The sequence below is a fragment of the Maylandia zebra genome, linkage group LG15, assembly GCF_041146795.1.
Source record: "Maylandia zebra isolate NMK-2024a linkage group LG15, Mzebra_GT3a, whole genome shotgun sequence".
Taxonomy (NCBI): domain Eukaryota; kingdom Metazoa; phylum Chordata; class Actinopteri; order Cichliformes; family Cichlidae; genus Maylandia; species Maylandia zebra.
The window spans coordinates 23,358,084-23,382,115 of NC_135181.1; the positions used below are offsets into that span (position 1 = coordinate 23,358,084).

At 39.6% G+C, this 24,032-nt stretch overlaps 1 protein-coding gene across 1 annotated transcript in view; it reads right to left on the reverse strand.

Moving 5' to 3' along the window:
* The window catches only part of aig1 (androgen-induced 1 (H. sapiens)), a 30,498-nt gene extending 13,415 nt beyond the window's left edge, over window positions 1–17,083 (reverse strand). The window contains exons 1-3 of the mRNA XM_004568442.6: window positions 16,769–17,083; window positions 8,147–8,302; window positions 2,929–3,030 (exon numbers count right to left, since the gene is read on the reverse strand). Of these exons, the coding sequence (XP_004568499.1) occupies window positions 2,929–3,030; window positions 8,147–8,302; window positions 16,769–16,909 (399 nt within the window). The 5' untranslated portion in view covers window positions 16,910–17,083. The remainder of the gene's footprint in view (window positions 1–2,928; window positions 3,031–8,146; window positions 8,303–16,768) is intronic.
* Window positions 17,084–24,032: the final 6,949 nt, after the last annotated feature.

Genomic DNA, 24,032 nt, shown 5'->3' on the forward strand with positions numbered 1-24,032 from the left:
GCTTCCTCTAGATGACAAATCAAAGCGACCCGCCGCTCGCTCTATTCAAATTTAGAGGTTCACCAGCACCAGTGTTCTCCACTGATAAGATTTATTAAGGTTTATGGAGTTATGATCCACTGACATGACTAATAACCCAAGGAGGACCAGCTTTACATGTCCTGCCATACAGAAACCTAATATGGCGATTCATCAATCAATACAACTGTTTAGTGCCACTTCTTCCACAGCAGGCTGAGGAGAGGGTTTCTCAAACATCCTCCAGGTTCCCATGACAGTCCTGAGGCAAATGCATGCCAGGGGAAAGATGTATGAGTCCTGCACTTGATGTGCTCACCCAAAGTGCCTGATACTGTGCAAAAAATATAAAAACTTTTAGACATTGCCTGTCTCTGCTTTACATTTTACGTCTTTGAACATCTATTATTCTACACAGAGGTAAGATAAGATAAGATAGAACTTTATTAATCCCTCGGGTGGGTTCCTCTGGGAAATTCGACTTCCAAAAAAAGCACAGCAACGACCGAAGTTACAGTTACAGAACTGTTATATATATATATATATATACACACACACACACACACACATATATAAATACAGAGACAAATATAAATAAAATATACAAAGGGGATAAATAGAATAAATAGGAATAAAAAATAAAAAATAAAAATACAAGGTCCTCAATTTAGTTAAAAGTTCTTTAGCCCTGACTTGAGACAAATGGGATCACATTTTTAACCATTTTATTTTCTTAACTTGGGGACAAATTCTCCCTCTCAGCTTCAAATCAGATGAGTCTAGAACTTGTAATGTCTTTTTGTAAAAGTGCACAATACTAGACAGAGACACAGCCTGTCGGTGTGGAGTTTTCACACTTTCCTGAAGTCTGTGTGGGTTCTCAGGCTTCCACAGTCCCAAGACAAGCTTGTTAGGTTAATTTGTGAATGTAAATCAGCCACATGTGTGGATGTAAGCATGTAGCTGTCTCTCTGTGTTAGCCCTGTGACCACCAAACCACGTGTACACCCCACCTTTCACTCTATGAGAGCTGCCATAGGCTTCAGTGACCCCTATGAACAACATAGACCAGGGCTGCCCAATCCCGGTCCTCGAGAGCTACTATCCTGCAGCTTTTAGATGCATCCCTACTCCAACACAGCTGAATCACATGGTTTGATTACCTCTTCAGCATGCCATCGTGTTTGGCAAAGGCCTGATAACAAGCCATTCATTTGATTCGGGTGTGTGGGAACAAGGATGCATCTAAAAGCTGCAGGACGGTAGCTCTCGAGGACCGAGATTGGGCACCCCTGACATAGACTGAAAGAAATCTTAATGGTTCAAATTAAGTCCCAAAAGCTGCAGTTCCTCTAATGACCACTAGAGGCCGGCTCAAAAATATATGTCAATCCCCACAGACACTCATGTTAAAAAAGCTAATGTAACTGCAGAAATAAACATGTTTAACGGTTTTGGTCTTTAGAGATTGGTCAGATGTTGCACCAACTCACTCATTTAAAACGTTTGGATTATTAGCGACGTGGTTCACCAGCTGCATCAGCTACTTCTAATAACTCAACTGGACCCCTTCATGAAGTTATAACTTTGATGTGCAGTTTGCGGTTAGTCTACACAGTGCATCCATACAGTTTATACACACAGCTTGCCGATCAGGCTTCTACCACTCGCTGATGCTCATGGTTAATTCTGGCTCCAGGATGCTAATGGCTAAGCTTTAGGCTATTATTTCAGCTCTAGAAAAGGGGAGGACTCTAGTTCCCAAACATGAAATGGTTTTACTGGTCTGCTCAGATATGTTCCACAATCTTTTCTGCTCAACAGATGTATCACCAGCTTGGGTGAATACTGAGTATGCATCAGTACCAAACCTTCCATTAAAGTTATATAAAGCCTATCAGCATATTGGGGATACCCTTCTCATTTCTCACTTCTCCCTCACAAGGGAAAACACCTATTTCGGAGCAGGGCGGGCAGATGGTAGTTTCAAAATATGTGCTGACAAAAGTGTAAAGAAGACAGGAAACCTTTTTTTGAATGGTAATTATCTTTCACTCGGTGCGCCGTGTCAAAATAAATCATATTCCTAAAATGCACATTTTGAGGTCTTTTATTTCATCCAACTCTAAACTCCCACTATCATCTGAAAATCCTACACCTGAAAGCCTAAAAAGGAAAGATTAAACTTACATGTTCCTCGCGTTCTTCTTTGATGTATTATGAGGTTAGATAAAGCCGTTACAATACAAATGGTTGAATCCCAGAAAAGCTGAATAATTGGTCCCAACATCCCAGACTCATGTTGAAAAAGTTTGTGAGGAAAAGCTGCTCTGGCTAACTGCATGTTGATGTGCTCAAGACTGAGTAAATACCCTTCATACAGAAGAAGCTACAAAGAAAAAAAAAAGTGTTTCTATGGGTATGTGTCCAAATAATTTTACAGTTAATTTGAAGCACTCAACTCTAATTTGGACTACTCCAGGCCAGGAGAATGATTCTTATCATGGAAAAATATGGAAATACGTTACCTTTAATTCATGTGTGGATGAAAGGAATGGCTTCTTGTATTACACTGGTGAAACTAACTTATATCAGCAGATAGCAGCAGAATTTAAAAGCTGCCTTCAGTGACTTTTTTTAATTATTAATTTGAGCAATTCTTTGTTTCTTTAATCATTCAGTGTTCATTATTATTTATCTAAAGTTGAGAAGAAGAGGAAAATTTCCTTCTTTCCATTTCTTTCAGACCTTGATGATTGCTTTATATTAATCCAATGAATTTAAATACATTTACTGCATCTCATCACTTTCCTTCACCATCTACCTCTACAGCTCTGCCTTATGTGTTGTAATCTCAGTAAGTCGTATGATCAGTTGAACCACAACATCTGTAGAGAAAATCCAACTCACCATGCCGTGGTTGAGCCACTGAGGAATGAAGTTGTCCAGTAATTTGGGGTAGACCAGTTCTCTGTCATACAGGTAGAGGCTCCAGAAAGTAAACACCACAAACTGGAGAGAGAGAGACACGCACACAGAAAAAACCCCAAAAAGTTAGCAACTAAAGTGCAACACACTTTATGGAAAAGACATCAGTGCCAGATAAGTGGACAAAAACAGTGACTTTTAGCATGCAGCACAACGTTTCTGAACTAGTCCTGCCTACACAACGTCTGCTCTGTTGTCAGGTCAGTGATGAGAAACATTCCTCATATCCACCACTTACATTTCATTACACTCTATCAGTGGTTATTTAATATGTTGACGGTACCCCACTGGGACTATTTACCTTGGAAAATGCAGTTAAGCGTTACAGAGACAGCCAATTCAATGTTTGTGACATGCTACACGAGTAAAAAAGTCAGCAGAAAGTGAAATCTCAGTATAATTTAATAAAAACAGACAATAGAGAATCGTTCAGGAGGCAAACTCCAGCACTAACAAATGAAATCAATGTGCAAATGCAGTTCCTCTAATGGCCACTTGAGGCAACAGCAAGTCAATGACCATGAACCTCTTGGTTCAAATAACAGTTTTTCAGTTGTTTTTTTTTTAATTAAATTATTTTAACAAATATTATTGCTTGTTGTGAGGTACAGACTATCGAAGGATTGTGTGCTGTATTTTTGGTGAGTGAAAATTTAGTACTTGCTAGTAGAGATGGACCGATCCGATATTACGTATCGGTATCGGTCCGATACTGACCTAAATTACTGGATCGGATATCGGAGAAAAATAAAAAATGTAATCCGATCCATTAAATATCACGAAAGCACCTTACAAAACTTGCAACACCCCGTAACTCACCTCAGAACGTTAGCAGTCGGAGCAGTATGCATCACGTGATAGAGCGGCTGTGGCATGCGGGACCTGTCGGTGGTCTGGATAGCATGTGGAGCTTCGCTAGCAACCCGGCATTTCATCTCCGACAAAGTTATCCCCGAGAGAAGTAAAGCAAGTGTGTAAGTCCATCTCTGAATGTTTGTAAAGCATTCCTGCGTTAAGCTTAACAAGCGACTGCCTCTCGCTCTCCGGCTGCTACTTCAATCGTGAAACTGCTTAACGATCAGCTGATCGGCTTTTCTGTCGCGAGTCCGTCTTTGTTTTTGGCCCACTTTGCACCAGAAAGAGGAAACCAGCGGCTGAACAACAGCAGCACGTTTAAGCTTGATAAGCTGTTGTTAGAATTTATTTAATATTACTTTCTACACCAGGATCTTTTTCTACGTAGCTGACGCTGGTAACTGTGCAGGGGCGGATCTAGCAAAGTTTAGCCAGGGGGGCCGATAGGGCATTAACAGGGAAAAGGGGGCACAAAGACATACTTTTCTTTCTTATTCTCATTTAAAATGTCTAGCTTTTAATAAATAATTATCTGACACCCAAAGTTTTAATTTGATGTAAAATGAATAGAAGTCAATTACTGTATATAGTAACTATTAAGTCTAATATATATACCCTAGTAAGCTATAGTACTTTTTCCTTTGGGAAGGTACCATCTGTGCAGTCTGCAATTTTGTTGAAGAAAGATGTTGAATCTATTTAATATTTCTTGAAAAATTATTGATTTCTGTGCATTTTGTTTCACACTGCATCAAATTAAGGTTGATTACGTTGATTAAGCATCATGAGGTGGAGCGTGAGGGGTGGTTCCCTATTTTTTATTTATTTATTTTTGTTGTTGCTGGGAGTTGGAACCCTATTAGTTAGGTTGCTTAATATTTACGCTAAGTACTCTTTAAAATACCAGAATAGGGAGGATGGTGTAGGTTTAAGTTTATTAGATTGATCAGTATTGCTGAACTATGAAATATTTTTTTTTTTGCATACAGGTATAACAGAATAGCTTTAGTGTAGTTGTTGTTTTAAACTTGAGTATGAACTTATACAAAATGCAGCAAGATTTTTAAAAAACAGTTTTGTTGATTAAAAAACACTATATCGGATTCATATCGGTATCGGCAGATATCCAAATTTATGATATCGGTATCGGTATCGGACATAAAAAAGTGGTATCGTGCCATCTCTACTTGCTAGCACTAACTAGCAGATATGTGTACTGCACCTGAACAGTTTATGATTCAGCTTGTAACCCTCTCAACCCAATTTGATCTTTTCTGGCTTCAAAAACTAAAATGGCAGCAGTCTGGGAGTCTGGAACTGAGTCTGGGAACCAATAGGTGACAGCATCCATCTTTTGGATACAGTCTGTTAAAATACAATATGCTTAAGATATGTATGTTGTTTATCTAATTTTTAATTTAACATGTGGATGTAATAATTTAACATGTGCATGCATGTTGACTACTTACATCTTTTAGTTCTTAGGCAGTGAAAACCTGGCCCCTGGCACATGCATTAGGCTACACTCTACTTTTTACCTACTGTTAGAGATACATATACACTGTCCTCATTTATCCATTGGGTAAAGAAGGACATTGGAGGGAGACACATGAGGGTCATCTGTGATACCTTCTGCATGCCTTCTGTAAACCAAAAACTTCCCAATGATACATGCAGCTATTGCAGCAATCAGATTTCCCACATGACCTGAACCCACCATAAGCTGACCAGCTTCCAGTCTAATGTATCTTCACGGTTTGGATCAAGGCCAGTCCAGGTTCTGTAAGACGAGGGTGGAATTACCTGACAGGCATCTGCGTTCCAGTTCGAGGCATCTGAACCAACCAACCTCTTTTTATACCGTGACTGGCATGTTCTCTGTTTCAACAGGCCAGTGGTGGCGGGAAACAATGCGTGCACTTTGTCCCCTGTGGGGCACCCACAATTTTCCACCACACCATACCGCGTGCAAATGCCTGCAATATATGCACACTCCACACTCACGCATATATGCAATGCACAAATAGAGCTATAGCAACATATGCAGGAATGCACACACTTCCTTTACCAGACGGGCAAAGTTTGAGACATTACCTGTGGTAATGTAGTAGCTGCACCTGTTGTGCTGTATGTAACCTAAACTGTGAGGCCAATTGTGTGTGTGTGTGTGTGTGTGTGTGTGTGTGTGTGTGTGTGTGTGTGCCAATAGAGCCAGGAACTATTGGGTTATTTAGGTTTAGAGATCAACTGTGTTTGACACTAGTGTCTGGTAGTCTATAGCATGAATATTTATGATCTTGTGCCAGTGATCTAACAGCCAGGACACAGTAATAGTCAGGTAGCCACACAAATTCTCCAGTATGCCAGCTGTGGGGCACGTTGCCTAGTAAAATCTTGAATAAAAGTGTGTGTGTTAAGCAAAAGACTGCCAGCCTTGCAAAAAAAATGGATTAGACAGAGGTCAAAGTCTGGCTGTCTGGATGATTCGTCAGTGCTTTCTCTGTTCTGTTCATTCACAGCAGGATTGAAAAAGATGAAGCACATCATACCATTACACCCATTTTTTTAACCTCAGTAAATTTTCACATCCAGTTAATCTATGTTCTTTCTCTTTACACAAACTCTCACAAAAGGAGTTCACCCAGGTATGTGAATGTAGCCAAAGTATATCTGGTGACTCTTTTCAGCATTTTTTTCCATCTAACTGAGTGAGCAATCGCAGCTGTTGATCTTCTTTCACTTTTACTTTTAAGTTGCTGCTAACCAGCCGGGACCCTTTTCATCTCATGTTTCCCTACTAACACGCTGACCATCCATAGTTGCGGCAGAGCAAAAATTAGCTTTTTAAGAGATGATTTTATTTATTAATAGAAAAAAGCCATCTAAACCTGCCTGACTCTGAGTGAAAAAATAATTCCCATCTAAACCTAATAAGTGATCGTGCCAGCTTTGGTAGCAAGAACCGCAATCAAGCATTTGTGATAACTGAAAATGAGTCTTTCGCATTGCTGTGGACTGATATCAGCCCCCTGTTCTTTGCAGAATTCTTTTAATTCAGCCACATTGGGGAGTTTTCAATCATGCCATTTAAGATAACTTAAATTAATACTTTAACTAGGCCACTCCAAAACCTTCTTTTATCGAACCATTCACAAGTGGACGTGCTGGTGTTTTTTCAGGTCATTGTTGTGCTGCACAACCCAACTGAGCTCGAGCCTCAGGCATGAACTGATGGCTGGACATTCTCCTTCAGGATTTTTCTGGTAGCAAAGCAGCCTCAGACCACAACACTATAATCACCGACTATCAGTACGATATTTTTTCTGTGAAATACGGCGTTAGTTTTATCCCAGGTGTAATTACTTTTTCTACACAGGATCAGGTGTGTTTGCACAGCTTTTTTCCCTTAATAAATAAAATCATCATTTAAAAAATGCATTTTGTATTTATTTTTTTAATGATTTGAAACATGAAAAACAAATATTAAAAATACTAAGAAATCACTCAGGGGGAAATTGGTTTTATTCTCCTATTTCCTAGTTGTTTCCTTTTAGTATGGCTTATTCTCGTTTGCCTTTTTTTTCTCTTTTTACCTTTTATTTCTTTTTAGAATGTCGATATTATATATTTTGTTTTGTTTTTAGGTTGCTTTTAAGGTCTAGCCAGGGATTATGGATGAAAAATTAGCCTACGGCATTTACAGCAATGTTTAATAATGAACATTGTCCCTGTTACAAATAAACAAATTAAATAAAAAAAGTTAAAAACAATAATTGTTGGCACCAGACAGTGTTTAGATATCACATTGTAAACTGTAGACCTTTGTGCTTTGCAGTGTGATCGTTTGCAGATACCTGGTGTAATGAGATTTTATAGTTCTGATGTTTTTAAATAGTTTATTGTTGTTGTTATGTGAACCATCAAGGTCAAAGGCTCTCGGGCTAACCCAACCATGCGCCAAATCAGAAAAAAAGCTCAATTTAAAGCATCATTCCCAGACATTAATCACCCCATGAGGTGAGACTGAAAATGTCAGACAATTTTTATGCGGTTGACATTAACAATTTCCATGATTACAGGTTGGTAGGACACTGCCACCACCCTCAGGAGTGGAAGAAAAATAAGGGCAAGAGAGGCGTTAAGAAAAGGGGAGCATGGCGGAGAGTTGATTATACTAAAAATGGATTACTCCGGCCCTCAGTTCCTGCAAGGCAAGCCCATCCATTCCCGGGCTATTGTGTGTTTGCCTGTGTACGTGCTTGCCTATGTGCATTAATCCTCTCACCGCTCCGACAGGGAAGGCCAGGACGGCCATCATCCAGTCTCGCAGGCCAATCAGCTTTCTCAGCTGCCGCTCCTGCTCCCTGCTGTCGCCTCCCTTAGTCAGCAGACTGGACACATCGATCAGGACACACAATCCGAAAAACACCGCCTGGATCACCTGCAGAGAGGAACAGGGGGAGTTCAGCGAGCTCTTTGGCAGCACAAACACTTTCTCACAACAAAGAGATGAAGAGAGGAGGAGAAAAAGAGCTTAGACAGTAGATTTTTTAGAAGAAAGAAGAAGAGCCAAAGAGAACAGACTGCAGACAATCGTTAACTCTTTCACTGCTCACTTCTCCAGTCAAATTCAATAAAAGTGGTTGAAAGAAAAAAAACAGGCTGTGCCCAGGCACATAGTTACAAACCACTCACCTGAAACTGTCATGAACCAGAGCAACAACACAATCGTTATCTGCTATAACTACAGAGTTTCAAACCTCCTCTGGCATTAACATCAGTACAAACGCTGTATGCTGGGAGCTTCTTGGCATTGGTTTCTATGCCTGTAGGGGTAATCTGCGGGCGGGCCAGTGTTTTTCTCCTTATCATTTATGTTTCAAATTAATTCAACTTTATTTATACAAATCACAACAACAGTTGCTTCAAGGCACTTTCCATTATAAGGTAAAGACCCTGCAATAATACAGAGAACACTCCAACAGATCAGATCACCCCCTATGAGCAAGCACTTGGTAACAGTGGGAAAGAAAAACTCCCTTTTAACAGGAAGAAACCTCCACCAGAACCAGGCTCAGGAAAGGTTGGCCATCTGCCACAACTGATTGTGGATGAGGGGAAGAAGACAGGATAAAGACACGCTGTGGAAGAGAGCCAGAGATGAATAATAACGAATGATTAAACGCAGAGAGGCGTATAAACACATAATGCTTGTTTACCAGTTCAGCTGCCGATTAGCTCTTCAGCTAAAAGGGCTACGACAGCTACCATGTTAAGTGTAACAGTTTCTCCCATAGACTTCTATTAAGAGTTATTTGAGTGCTATATCTCTATCATTTTAGTAGTTCTGGCTTAAGTTTGCTTCCAGCAACCAACAAAAGCCCACAAATATTCTCTTAGCAGTTAGGATTGGGTTTAGTAAAGAGCAGCTGTTGGTATTAGCTAGTTCAAAGAAACTGGCACCGTGTTGAAAAACTTTGTATGAAGTTCCTTTAAAAGGGGTCACCACAGTGGGCAGCATTTATCTGCCAAAAATGTGGAAATCCCTTGAGTTTGTTGGCAGATCAAAAAGTGAAATAAATTTTATTGACTGAACAGACATTCTGTGTTCTAGTAGCTGCATTTCCAGCAGCGTAAAAGCAACTTAGCAGCTGATTAAAATTAGTTATACCTTATATACATTTTCTGCATCGCTAAATGAACACATGCACATTCCCCTACCAACGTGACACACAGTTTGCGCTTCATTTAGTCAGTGTGGCACAGTTTAACAGCTTGTAAGTGTAAAGCACAGAATCTGTAACGTACTGTAATGTACTTAAAAACTGAACGATTTTAAAGTGAAACTCAGAACAAGCCTAACCAGTTTGTTCAGCAGAGGTCGCCATGGTGATTTACACAGTTAAAAACACACACGAAACTCTGCCTTAAAGCTCAACAATGCTCGCAAAGCCATTCATTTTGCTTCATAGTACAACTTCAGAGGGCACTCTGGAACTTCACTGTTGGCGTTACTCGTGTTTGGAAAACCACAAACACAACAAGCAGCTGATAGAGTCGGGCTGAGCGCAAATGAAGAATCCGCGATTTGCTGTGAAAGTGAAGATTATTAAGATTAATGAAGTCTTTTTAAAAAACTGCACTGTGATATCATCCTAACAAGGACTGATATAGAAGTACACTAAAAAAAACTGTTAAAAAATATGTTTCGATATGAGTCTGAGAAAAAAAATGTCAGGAAAGATATTGGTTTTTATTAGTACTTTAATTACTAAATATCATTGTTGTTTTTTAAAAGCCTACATTGGTCAGTCTCTATCATAGGTTCACAGCTCTGGCTGTGAGCACGGAAGCTCCATCCACCTGCTGCTCAAACCTTCTACTTGTGAGGGACAGCCAATCACAAGAGTGTTTGCAGAGAAACAGGCAAAGGGGGAGGAGCTAAAACAGCTAGGACAACTAAGGGTCATTTTTAATCAAACCTACTCTTGTGTCCAAGAATAAAAACATGGAGCTGGAATCCAACATTATAGGTCCACTTTAAATAACTTAAAGTTTCAGTGGGTTTTGCTCTTTTCTTTCTAAACTTAATTCAGAAATCCAGTGAACAAAAATAATTTGCTGCCTGCAAAAGGGAGGAGGGATATTTCCAATTCATGCCCATCACTTAGCAACAGTGCTCTCAGGCTTGAAACACTTAAATGCCAAAGACATCCTGCACAGTTCCTGTGTTAAACAGAACCTTACTTAAAAGGCATTATAGTGTAGTTACTGTATATCGAGCAAAGAAAATGGTAAATATACATGACAATAGGCCATGCCGTAATAAGATGCAAAGACCCCGAAGAGCTTTCCTTTAAGCAGGTACAGTGAAGAAACTAGCAGCTATAACTGGCTATTATTGTCGCTGATTACCTAAAACATATAGAAAACAGTTGGAACAATCTCTAAGGGCACTGCTGCATGAATCCCTGAGAGCAAAATTGAGCTTAACAGCTCTCAAACTGACTTCTGGAGTGTTTGTCCAACATGAAAGAATCATCCACCAGCAGGAAACACTGTGACCTGCGTGCAAAAACTATTCCTCACGAGATGCACAATATTTCAATAAAACCACACGTGGCTTCTTTCAACATGCACCAAAAATACTTCACACTTCAAATGCTCGATTTCAATAGAATCTCCATTAAGTGGGCTGTGGTGAAGGAGAAAACCAGCTCTGTATATTTTACCCATCTTTGCGTAAGGAAACACTTTCAACATGTTCGCAATGATGGATGTGACCTTCGCTTCCAGAGGAAGATGGAGAGGAGGCACAGACTACCTCTCCTCTCCTCAAACCTCCCTCTGAGACTATTAGGTATCGCCCGGTGTGATGATGGCTGGTCATTAGAGGCATTTTGGCTTTAAAACATAGTTAGGGGTGCTTCGGTATATACACGATTCTGCTGGTGAATACTGGCATTTTACAGCGGGCAGCCTAAATAAATGTGTGTGTCTACTCACTGAAATATGTGTGGACAGCAAATATAAATCTTAGACAGCAAGCATGTCTAAAGCAGCATGCCTGCTACATAAATAATAGGTTTCCATGAGAACTATGAGCAGCAACAGCACACTCACAGGCACGCACACAAGAAATTCTGAAATGGACCTAAAACTCAAGCCCTCGTTTCCGTATCAATACTGCATCAATTTTGAGGCTTTTGTGTTCCTCGTGAGAAACTGATACACACAAACGCTGGAGCCAGATGTTGCAGTGCAGTGTGTTTCCTGGCTGCTGGTGTGTACAGGTCTTTAATGGTACAGTTAACTGGGGGAAGAGGGCTAATGTGGAAAATATGACACAGCTATTTCCCATGCTCACAAAGACACAGGTATGCTCTTCAGAGATTATTTTGCCTTTAAAAGGGCCTAAACTAAAGTTTATACATGCCAAATTGATCAATTCCACAGATTTATAAATATGTAGGTATGTGTATAAATAAGGATTATTATTATTGTTATTATTACTACTACAAGTAGAAAATTAGAAATCCACTTACCGATAGGCCAGACAAACCTGTTTCAGCTGAGCGGCTATAACTGGTGACAGGCCAATCAGTCACAGACATATTCAGTTCTGAGCAAATTTAATTAGCATGTGCTGCTGCCTGACGCGCACCTTATCAAAAAACGTAGCTATAGAAACGTGGTGTGCTGATTTGTGCAAAGATATTTCTTCAGAGGAACAACATGTGATATGTAACGGGTCATGATTACATCTGGCATCTTCGTAATGCTAATGCACTAACTGGTAATCAGCGAGCGCAGCCATCTGCTGTTTTTGTTTTTATAGCTCTGCTGATCCACGTGTACACTCAGATGGTTCGGGCAAATTGTGTTGCAGCAATTTGAAGGTACACTTCTGAACTCCCCCCCCAACATGTGCCTGTATTTGAAGTACAGAAAGAGACGCCATGCATTACAGAAACCTTACCACCGACTAGTATTTTAGAGGCTAAACTGCAGAGCACTGTAGGCACGTAACATGTCTAACATGTCACATCAACTTGGATATACTGTAGCTATTATTTAATTTAAAGAAATGTTGAATATTCTGTTAGGAAACTTCCTTGAATGAGAACGACAAAAGGTCCCCTAACCTGCTGATAACTGCAACATGTTTTTTATAATGATTATTTAAAGAGAAGTTTTATATAAAACAATTATTGTAAAGTCTAATGTATTCTAATCCTGACATGTTGTAGAGCCTGCAAGGTGTCCTTATATTGGCTTTCGAGAGATAATGTGCCTATTTTAGAAACGTCCAAAGTCTGCATTAGTAGGTTGGAGGGGTGGAGGTGACATTATCACCCAGGACACACCTTTGTCTTTTGCACTTTGCTTCTTTTTTTCACCTCACCTTGTACATTAATGAGCCATCGCAGCCAGGGATAAGAATATGGCTAGTGGCCAAAATCGATTACATTTGTAAAAACTGTGAAGCACAATCAGTGGAACATGAGCATTTTTATATATGATATGTGTTGTTGTTTTACTTTTCTTTAACAATGGATGTCAACCAGTGAATGAACAAACGCATCGACATCCCAGCCGCATTTAGATAACGACAGCAAGAACTCAAACGGTGCACGCAAAACAAGAAATGTCAGCTAGCTTCCTCTACAAACACAAACATTGCAGAAAGAAGACAACCACTGGCTGGATATTTCTCTAAAATTGGTTAGCTTTTTATAGCGACTTCACACCAACTTTAAAGCGTGCTTGTGAATGACTGCCTAACAGAACCGGCCTCTAACAGAAGTCCCTCTTTGTGAGTGCATGTGTGAGCGCATTGTTCGGGATGAATGAGAGCTGTGTGTGTCTGCAGTTTTGTGCCTCTCGTTGCAGCATAATTTCCTTAATTTAATAACACTTGAGAATCAAGAAAACTGATTGTGAACACTAATGTTTGGCCTGTTGCTGCCTCTCAGCTGATATGTTAAGCAGCTTTTACAAGTACAGTAAAGAGCGCCGAGACAAAATGCCCGTTGTGCACATTTTATGGCCTCACAGCGACACATGTGCTGCAACTATTGAAGGAAATACGCGGTGTACTTTAGCCCAAGCACTTCATTTTGCGTTGCAGCACAAAGTAAATATTACCAGTGCAAAAACTTCAGCTTCCGTCATTGCAGCCCTCAGGTTTTAGTAATCAATTGCTTTGTTCGACTGGCAGCAACTATAATAAACTATATAAAGTATAAACTATATAAAGTATGTTATCAGTAATTAACAATATATTCAGAATAAGAAGTTTGATAAAAATAAACTCATCTAACAGAGACAAAGACAATTTTAAAGCACAAGAAAACAAACACAATATCGCTCTGTCAGCAGTCACCACACAAATGAAAACTCAGCTGACACGATTTACTGATCTCTATAGGAGAACTGATTTTATTAGAGTCACTACTGTAAGTAAATAATGGCTGATGATTAACCTCTGGCAACTCTCATGACGTCTGGCTACCAACGCAATGCTGCACTTTGTATCATAAAACTAATCAGATATCTTTCTAGATATTTAGGCACAAGGTAATCACAGGTAAATATCATATCGTATATGTGCAACGCAGTACAGCCCCGTTTAGAAAGCATAAAGGCAGCAAAAAGAAGCATGAGCACTTCCTTGTTGATGAATCACAAAAACTTGGAAACTAAAGTGAGTGAGAAGAAAACAAAAGATTTTAATGCAAAAAAAAAAAAGAATTAGGGCTGTTATTACATCAGGCTTTCAATGCAAGAATAAACCACAGAATTCACTTCAATGACATTATTGCACCATCTAAAAAAACGTTTTAATTAGATCTTACTTTTTTTGTTTATATCTCTGTGTTTGTTAATGTGTGTTCTGCACATTTTTAGCAAATAAAATACAAATATGTTTAGCAATGTGACAAGACAACAACTGCACAAATGGATGCGAAAAGAGCACATGCACTGAATGGACAGTGCATGGACAAGCTTGATAAGCTGTTTTTAGAATTTATTTAATATTACTTTGTACACCAGGATCTTTTCCTACGCAGCTGATGGCTGGTAACTGTGCAGGGGCGGATCTAGCAAAGTTTAGCCAGGGGGGCCAATAAGGCATTAACAGGGAAAAGGGGGCACAAAGATATACTTTTCTTTCTTATTCTCATTTAAAATGTCTAGCTTTTAATAAATAATTATCTGAATCTTACACCCAAAGTTTTAATCTGATGAAAAATGTATAGAAGTCCATTACTGTATATAGTAACTGTTAAGTCTAATATACCCTAGTAAGCTATAGTATTTTTTCCTTTGGGAAGGTACCATCTGTGAATTCTGCAATTCTGTTGAAGAAAGATGTTGAATCTATTTAATTATTCTTGAAAAATAATTGATTTCTGTGCATTTTGTTTCCACACTGCATCAAATTAAAGTTGATTACGTCGATTAAGCATCATGAGGTGGGGGGTGGGGGTGGGGGGGTTCCCCTATTTTTATTTTTTTTTGCTGGGAGTTTTAGAACCCTATTGGTTAGGTTGTTTACTCTTTAAAATACCAGAATAGGAAGGATGGAGTAAGTTTAACTTTATTAGATTGATCAGTATTGCTGAACTATGAAATATTTTGGGTGCAGTATATTTTTTGCATACAGGTACAACAGAATGGCTTTAGTGTTTGTTTGTTTTTTGTAACTTGAGTATGAACTTATACAAAAAGCAGCAAGATATTAAAAAACATTTTTAGTGATTAAAAACACTATATCGTATTCATATCGGTATCGGCAGATATCCAAATTTATGATATCGGTATCGGACATAAAAAAGTGGTATCGTACCATCTCTAGTTTTAACATTATGTGTCTTTAGCCCCTGAGAGGTCACTCTCAAGCACTTAAACATATTTCCTTTGCTGTTAACACAGAATTTATATCATTGGGTCAAGCTTCTTCTTGATTTTGATTGGCCACTGAGAAAACAGGGACACTGAGCACTGAAAAAATTCTGTGCATTGAGCTTTGCAGGTGATTGCAGGCACTTATCTTCTATTCAGACACTGTACAGGAGTTTTTGTGTTTTGTCTGGGCCTGATCCTGTGTGATGATCTACACCTGATGAGGGGTGGATAAAGGTATCAGTCTTTATGTTGTGGCTTTTGAGTCCGGTCACAACGATTACTACCTAAATCCAGGTTATATCATTACTGTTTACTGGGGTCACACAGAAATCTAAACGTTTTCCTGTAGCCTTCTATGCAACCAGAAGACTTTGTGCAACAACAACAGACACCTTCTGCTGGTTTAAGCCACTTTCTCCAAACTACATCTGTCTTGTATGATGTCTGTAAAGTGGAGAACTAATTTATAAGTTAAAACAAGCAAAATTTGTTCACAAGCAGGACCTACAGATAACTTATGCATATTTTCACCACCATATTTTTATTCCCTTTTGCTATTAGCGTGAGTGTGCACGATGATCAACATCATCAACCCGAAATGCCTTAACCGGCACTTTATAAAGGCCACCAGGAGTTGACCCTAGTGCTGTGCGAAACAACTCCGAGATTATGGGAAGTCTATGCGAAAGCATCCCTCGGTGTCCTTGCTCCATGACCTCGGTAAGCACTTTGGCAGATAGCTTCAAGTTTCACTGAATAAAACATCAAGTCTATTTTATAGAAATCATTTCATTCTGCAAGTCAGAAAAGAGAATTTTCCAGAACGTGTTCTTGAGAAGGTGATTAGAGTCTGATCTAGCCCAACAGTGCAAGCATCCCAGTGGCTATGTCCATCTTTTATATATATAGTCTATGGTCTAAAATGGACTTGAGTGTAAATCCCACTTTCTTAGTACAGATATGTTCTGGGCTGCAGCTTGTTTCAAACTTCTTTAAAACACATAAGAAATAACTGAGAAATTGATTGACAGTTTATTACCGATTTTTTTTTTCTTGTCCAACAATCAGCGAGCACTAAAAATCCCACATCCCTGTCATTTCTGAGCCTCTCAGTCCTTCGTCATCATTTTTCTGACACTTCCCAACTGCAAGCTTTCACAAGGTTCGGTGCACCCGCGGCGCGCTCCCGAAAGGGGAAGCCTTTATGACGGGAGAGCTTTCTGCCCCACAACGCACCTGTTCCGGTTCACCTCAGCACCTAACCACGTTGCGAGCTTCAAACGCGACTGCAGACAAGTGAAACTCCGTGTAATTTACCCCTCCCTCTGCCACTGCCGACGAATCATCGAGTCAAACAAAGAGCGCAAGGAGGCGGAATTTAAATGTGATCGCAGCGCCACGCGCGCACTCTCTCCAGCGCGTGCATCGCCTCGAGCTGCGCGGTAACTTCACCGGGGTGTTTAGGGTTGAGATCAGATTAGACGTGAAATCTCACCAGGTCGATGAAGGTGAGAAACTTCCAGCTGCCTCCGTAGGTCTGGTGTGCCGGCATGTCTAAGGCTTTGTAGTGGCACAGGATGGAGAAATAAGACAGCAGGATGGCGACCCGGAGAACCTGCGAGGGGATCAGCGCCATGATGCTCGCTTTGCACCTGTATCTGTTTGTCCGTCTACCTGCCTGCGCTTTTTTTCACCTCCCTAATGTCTCTATGTGTCCGTATTTTTACTTGGTTTAACCTGCCTGCCTGTCCGTGCTTTTCCTGCCCCCCTACTGTCTGTGTACTGCTTCCGTGTTATGGTGATGATGAAAGGGGGAGGAGTGTAATCTCCACAGTCCGTGGAGTAAGCGGGACTTACAGTATGTTGCTGTTTTCTTAAGGAACACGTAGCTTGAAGAATATTAGAATAAAGCACACTAGGACAATAAAAAAACACATCAAAGCTTAGTTTAGTTTAAATCCAAAATAAAATTGTAATTAAATAAAAATCAATCTGCACTTAGAGATACAAATGACCCAAAGGTTCGGGTACTGTGCATTCATTCAGCTGGTGGTGCAGAAAATGTTGATGAAACTAGTGGGAATAAAGCCAGTAGAACAGTAAACGCATACCAAGAATACCTGTTTAATCAATAAGTGAATGAATAATTTCACTTTGATATACCAACAAACTGACACATCATCTCCTTCACAGGACTATGTCATGGTAGCCCTATGATGTGTCAGAGCTGTAATGTGCAACCAGCCAACATATTAAAAATAAGTGTCAGCAGTGAGAGCGCACTCATAAAATAACTAATAAAAAACAAATTAAAATGTTTGTTTCACCACTGTGTGTAATAAATCATCAGATTTATGGCTTTCTGCAGCATTAGTCTCTTATTTGCAACAGTATTGTATGTTGGTGTTACATTTTGGGCTTTTTTTAATAGTTTTTTTAATCGCAATTTTATCATCTAATAACAGCTGATTGAAACAGGCAGCACCCATCGATTCTATATGCACATATGAAAAATCATACGACACGTGAAACAAAAATCACACAGAGGCTGAAGTGAAAAGCTGATAGCTGCTGTAGTGATGGCCGTTATCTTAGACTGGGGTTTTAGGTTTTATAAGGGCCAGCTAACAAAAGCATGGCATTGTTTAACATACTTTTTTCTTTTTTAAAACCTGAGCCATACCAAGTGTCTCTGGTGAAATTATGTTCAGCATCCCCATAATTTCGCCTTGCACTTTGTCACTGCCAAGGAAATAGTTTTGAAAGGTGTGGCCTTTTCTGGCTTCATGGTCAGACAGTATTTTCTGTTTGATTTAGAATTATTCTTTTTCATTGACATCATCTAAAGAAGCAACAACATCTGAGAAGCATCTGTTAGTCTGGAAAGGGTTATAAAGCCATTTCTAAGGATTTTGGATTCCAGTGAAACCACCATGTCCATCCATAATCGCCACCCATAAATAGAGAAAACTTGGAACAGTGGTGTGCCTTCCCAGGAGTGGCTAGCCTACCAAAAATTACTCCAAGAGCACATCAGTGACTCATCCAGGTGGTCGCAAAAGAAACCAGAAAAACATCTACAGACCTACAGGCCTCACTTCTCTCAGTTAATGTCAGAGTTCACGATTCAACAATATAAAAGCGACTGGGCAAAAATGACATCCTTGGGAGAGTTCCCAGGTGAAAACCACTGCTGACCAAAAAGAACACAAAGGCTCGTCTCACAATTGCCAAAAAAAACATTTTGAGGATTCTCAAGACATTTGGGAAAATATTCTGTGGACTGACGAGAGACCTTTTAGAAGGTTTGAGTCCCTGTTACGTCTGGCATAAAATTATTTATACAAAGAACGTCAAGCCAGCAGTTAAATTTGGCAGTGATACAAATCTTAAGATTGGACCAAATATCTTCAACAGTGATGTGAAAGAGTCATTACCAGTTACACTGTAACAGCTCCTTCTGGTTTTCAAGAGTGTCCACCAGCCTGATGGTGGACTTGGTTCATTTGTTTGTCATGCACTTCAAATATTGTTTTTTTTTTCTAAACTATACTTAAGCTTTAATGAAAATAATGAATGTAAATGTGTGTCACCTAATTTTATGATGGAGGGTAAACCTGTGTGTTTTTAATAAATCAGTTGCTGAAATAAAAATCGACTGATTTAAGCTATGTAGAGTATCTAAGGAAGCTCTGCAGGCGAGCAGAGAGGTGATGTTGTTGCTATGGTGACGCTGAGCAGCTACTCAGGCAGAAGTGCTGTGCCATCTCTGCACTTACAGCTTTATGGATGGATGGGCACACGAACAGATAGACCTTACACAAGTCTCTTGTGATTGTCATGTAATGTGTTTCAGTGTGTTTAGTGCAACATAAGTCACGCCTGTGACTGAGCAGCCTGTTCCACCTGCCAAAATACTGTAAAGACCACACACTTGTGCCTAAAAAGGCTCCCTTTTTGGGTTCCTTTGCCAGGCCAAATGTTGTGGTGAAGCTCTGTTTACAGAGCCATCTGTTTATCTGTTCATTTTTTTGTCTGCCAGCAAGACAACACAAAAACTACCAAACTGAATTGTAAAGGAACTTAGTGGCTTGGTGACACATCTGCAAAGGGTCCATCATTTTATAATTTTAGTGTTAATAGTCATCCTTTTGAGTAAAAATAACATGCTTTGGATGAAGATCCACTTTTCATGTCTAATTACAATGTGAAGAACTCAGTGCTAATGATGAACCTACAGAGATTTGTCAACAGGATGTGCAGCTCCATTCTAGTATTTTAGCTCATATATTTCATATATTGAAAATTTCTATTCATTTGGATAACATAAGTAGGCACAGTACAGAGGTTATTACTGACACCTCACAGCAAGAAGATAAATTAATGATGGAATAGGAAACTTCAGTCAGCCTGACTAGCCAAGGGGTGACCACAAGAGGTGACTGTACATCTATCCCACCATAGCTGCCCATCTGGTTACACCACACAGCCAGTGGTTGTGGTGGTTAAGTGGCTAAGCTACATGTCATAGACCTAGAGTTACTTTCTATTTAGTTTTATTTACAAAGCCCCAGTTCACAACAGCACTTGTGACAAAGTACCTTCAAGAGTAAAGATCTAGAGAGAATACAGAGAGAGCCTCAGTGATCATGTGATCTAAATAACACTTGGTGATGGTAGGAAGGAAGAACTCCCCCAATTCCCTTTCAGAAACAGGCTCATAGAAGGATGGTCATCAGCCGTGATTGGCTGGGAGCTGGAGCTGTACCAATGCATGAGGAAAAAGACCAAAAACAAAAAAACAGGTTATGGGGGTTTGTTCTCAGTTTGGTCCACCTAATAAAAACTTCAGCTGAAACCCAATTTTGTCACCAAATGTTTTCACCTTTTCAGAAATACGTACTTCTCCACCACAGTGTGGTTAGGAGGGGAAAAAAACAGGGGTAGATGCTATACATGGAAATAATACCTGTCAATGACTGGTTCTTATACAGTAAAGCACTTTTCTACTCTACCTTAGTACTCAAAGAACTCGCTTTGTACAACTTTACCTCATTCACCCATTCATGCAAGCACTTCATTCTATGCTTAAGTGCTTTCTAGTTAACATTCACACACATCTAAACTTCGATGGGTGGATCTGAGAGCAATTTGGGGTTAGTTTTTTGCCTAAGGATATTTGGCAGGCAGACTGCAGCAGCCGGGGTTTAAACTATGAACCTTCCAGTTAGCAAATGATCTGCTCTACCTCCAGAGCTACAGCCACCCACGAGGTTGTGTTTTCCATGAAGGAACACCAAAACTCAGGAAGTGGATCTAAGTCCACTTCCTGTTCCAGAACATTCAGCATTCCTCCTTGTTCAGAATAGACATTGAGATGATGGTTAGCTTTCCCCTCTTACCTTGTTTGGACTGTCTGCCTGCACTGACGGTTTTGTAAAATCCAGTCCCTTTTAGCTGCTAGATACTTTCCGTGGAACCAGCAAGAGTAATGAATTGATTTGTGACATCTTTGTTTATAAGAGTAGTGACGAGTGATTTAATTTTGTGTATCTATCAAGTTTGGGAACTCATAAGAAACAGGTCAAAATCAATACATCCATACTTATAGGTCGAGCCCAAAGCAATTAGTTCCTTTTCCATAAAAAAGTATGACTCAACACAGTAGTTTATACTGTAAAACCATTCACACTTGGTAAAACTGTCGATCTCTGCACCCCCAGTTTACGTTGCAAGCTTCTTGTTATAAATTGGAGGGGTCTGAGCTTGAAGTCAAACTGGTAAAGCCCCCTCTTAAAATACTGAGTCATTTATTTAGTCGTGCCAGAGACATTATGACTTCATCCAGCTGCCTGCCTCCAAGGCTTGGAACAAGGAATACTGAATATGTTTTGGTGATGATCCAGATTTGGGAAGATTTGGGATTTCCGCTGTTAAATTACCATAACATAGTGATAGACGTGTCCAAATCCAAGTAGTCAGTTCCATTTAAAATGCAAGTAATATGTGTGAATGCAACTTTGAGATTCAGTAACAAAGTGTGAACAAATCTGTTGTCAACTGCCATTGTTGCTTTCCTAGTATCTTTTGTAAACACAAAAGATTCCCAACAACAGAGCTAACAGAACAACTCCACTCGAGATATTTAAAGATTGAGTGTCTTGCTAAAGGGCACCTCAGTCGTCGTTGCTGAGTGACTGAAAACAGTGTCTTATTCCGACTGGCAACTCAAAGCAGTAACCATGGCTGCCATGGGAGAAAGCTCTTAATACCGCTTGTTTTGGGGTTTGGAAGAGTTTTGTGGAAAATGCCAGAATGATTGGATGGAATACTTTGACCCTCACAGATCCCTGAGAATCCTGGAAAAAGCTGGTGCTTCTGAGTGTGTGAGAGAGTGTGTGTGGATGTGTGTCAGTGTGTGGCTGTGTGTATAAGGCTTGTGAATGAACTGCTGGGCTGTATCTGTGCCCAGTAAAAGGTAAGTAAGGATTATTTTGAATAGCAAATCATAAAAAGCTAAAAAAGTATAACATTTTGGAATAATAGGTCCCACTGTTGAAGGGTTCAGGTTTGAGTTTAGGTCAGATTAATGGGGTAGCTGCTTGGGTAGACTGTGGCATTTAGTTGCACTGATTAAGGTAAAGTAAGATTCTAGGAAACTATGTTAGTATATGACCTCACAAAGATAGCTCTGTTTCTGTCAGTGTGTTAGGGGCATGTGAGTTTCCCATTGTGGAAATAAGTCAGTTGTACCAGGATGCCAGTTTCCAGCCTTGTGGAGACACACTTTTAATTCTATGGAGGGTCTGCATAGAGCTGGCAGAAACTTGCTTCCTCTTTCCCCTTTTCTCGTTCTTGTTGTCTTCCTCTTTTCCTCTCCAAAATATTCCAGTGTGGAAACATTATTGTGACTGTTGGGGAATAAGAGGGAGAAAGTAAGAACAAGTCAACATATTCCAGAGTTTAAAAACTAACCACACTTCCTGAAATAACTTGTAGAACAGCAGTAAGATCTGAATGACTTTATCCAGCTCGCATTTGTTTTGGTGTTTTGCTCTGAGGCTCTTTGTGATGTCTATCTAGAAAGGTGCTATACATATAAAAGATTACTTTACTTAAATTGTTGTGGAGGAATATTGGTCCTCTCTATGTTCATTGAGGTTTGAGGGGATTCATTTACCCACATCTCTCTTAAGGTCCTGCTACAGCACTTCAGTTAGGTTCAGGTCTGGACTTTGGTTGGTCCATTGCAACACCTTGACTGCTGTCTTCTTTCTATTTGCTCGTGTGCTAGGCATTATTATCCTTTTGAATGAACCAATCTGAGCTAAGCTTTAGATGTCACACAGGTGACCTCACATTTGACTCCAGAATACTTTGGTATACAGAGGAGTTCACGGTCAACTCATCGACTGCAGGGTGCCCAGGTCCCGTGGCTGCAGAACAAGCCTACATAATCACCCCTACATCACCGTGCTGACAGTTGGCATGAGGTGTTTGTTCTGATATGCTGTGTTGGGTTTTCACCAAACACAGACACACTGCTGTGGTTTTGTCTGTCCAAAGGACATTCTTACAGAAGGTTGTTTTTGTTGTTGTTAAGAAGTCATGCATTCAAATAAGTCATACTTGTTAAGTCTTTTTATGGTTATACAGCCATGAACTTTAACTTTTAACATGCTGACGCCTGATTCCTGTAGGGTCTGAGATGTATCTCCTGGGGTTTTTTTTTAAAGTTTCTCTCAGAATTGCACAGTCTGTGGTGAAGTAGTAACTGAGACATCCACTCATGTGAAGATATGTGAATGTCTTGACTGTTTCCACTTGTACCTTTTCATTGTAGAAGGATGAACTTGAAATTGTAATAACTCTTATAACTCTTCCCATCTTGATAGGCAATTTCTCTAAGCTTACAGTTGATATCTTTCCTCTGACATTTTGTTCATCTGGACCAGCACAAAATCTCCTTTTTTTTTTATATAGGTGCTCACACTTACTGGTGATCAGTTATGGAAGTGCATTTGATCAGCAGCACCTAGCTATTTCCTAAAAATGTCATTTTATGTAGGTTTGTTTACTTTATGTTATCTTTAAAGCTCGATGAAGCCAGTAGGTGTGATGAGTTATTAAAAAGAAAATAAAGTTATTTAATTCCAAATATTTTGTAAATTAAATAATACATTATTATTCAATTAATCAAGTCAAAGTATATAGCATTTTGACCAAACAAGGTCTATCTGCAGAAGAATAAACACAGGTCCAGGTGATTTCGCAGATACTCTCTGTCTTGCTTTCTTTTATTTTGAAATAGTAGTTATGATCCACCACAAGAGAGTAAATGAAAACAAAATTCTGGGATAGAAAAAAAATAAAGTGGGGAACGATTAGACATTTTCTGATTGGCTTAAAAAGTGGAAGCAATAGGTGAACAATGTCATGTTATAATGACAGCAACAGTAAAGAATATAAATAGATGTCAACAGAATGCTAGTTGAGAACATTATCCACATCATGAACATAATTATTAATAATCACACTGATTTTTAACTCCTTGTTTTTCCAAGTTCACAATGAAGACACTGGTTGAGTGTGTCTGTGTATCACAGACCAGCAAGGGGCACTGTTTAGCCCTAAAATCTCTGGTATGGTGCTATTACTGTTGGAAGTATCACACCACCTATGAAGATGCCCCTTTGAACGATATTTTCATGTGGTTTGACCTTTGCCCTCCCAAGCTTTTACGTAACCCTTAGGCCACG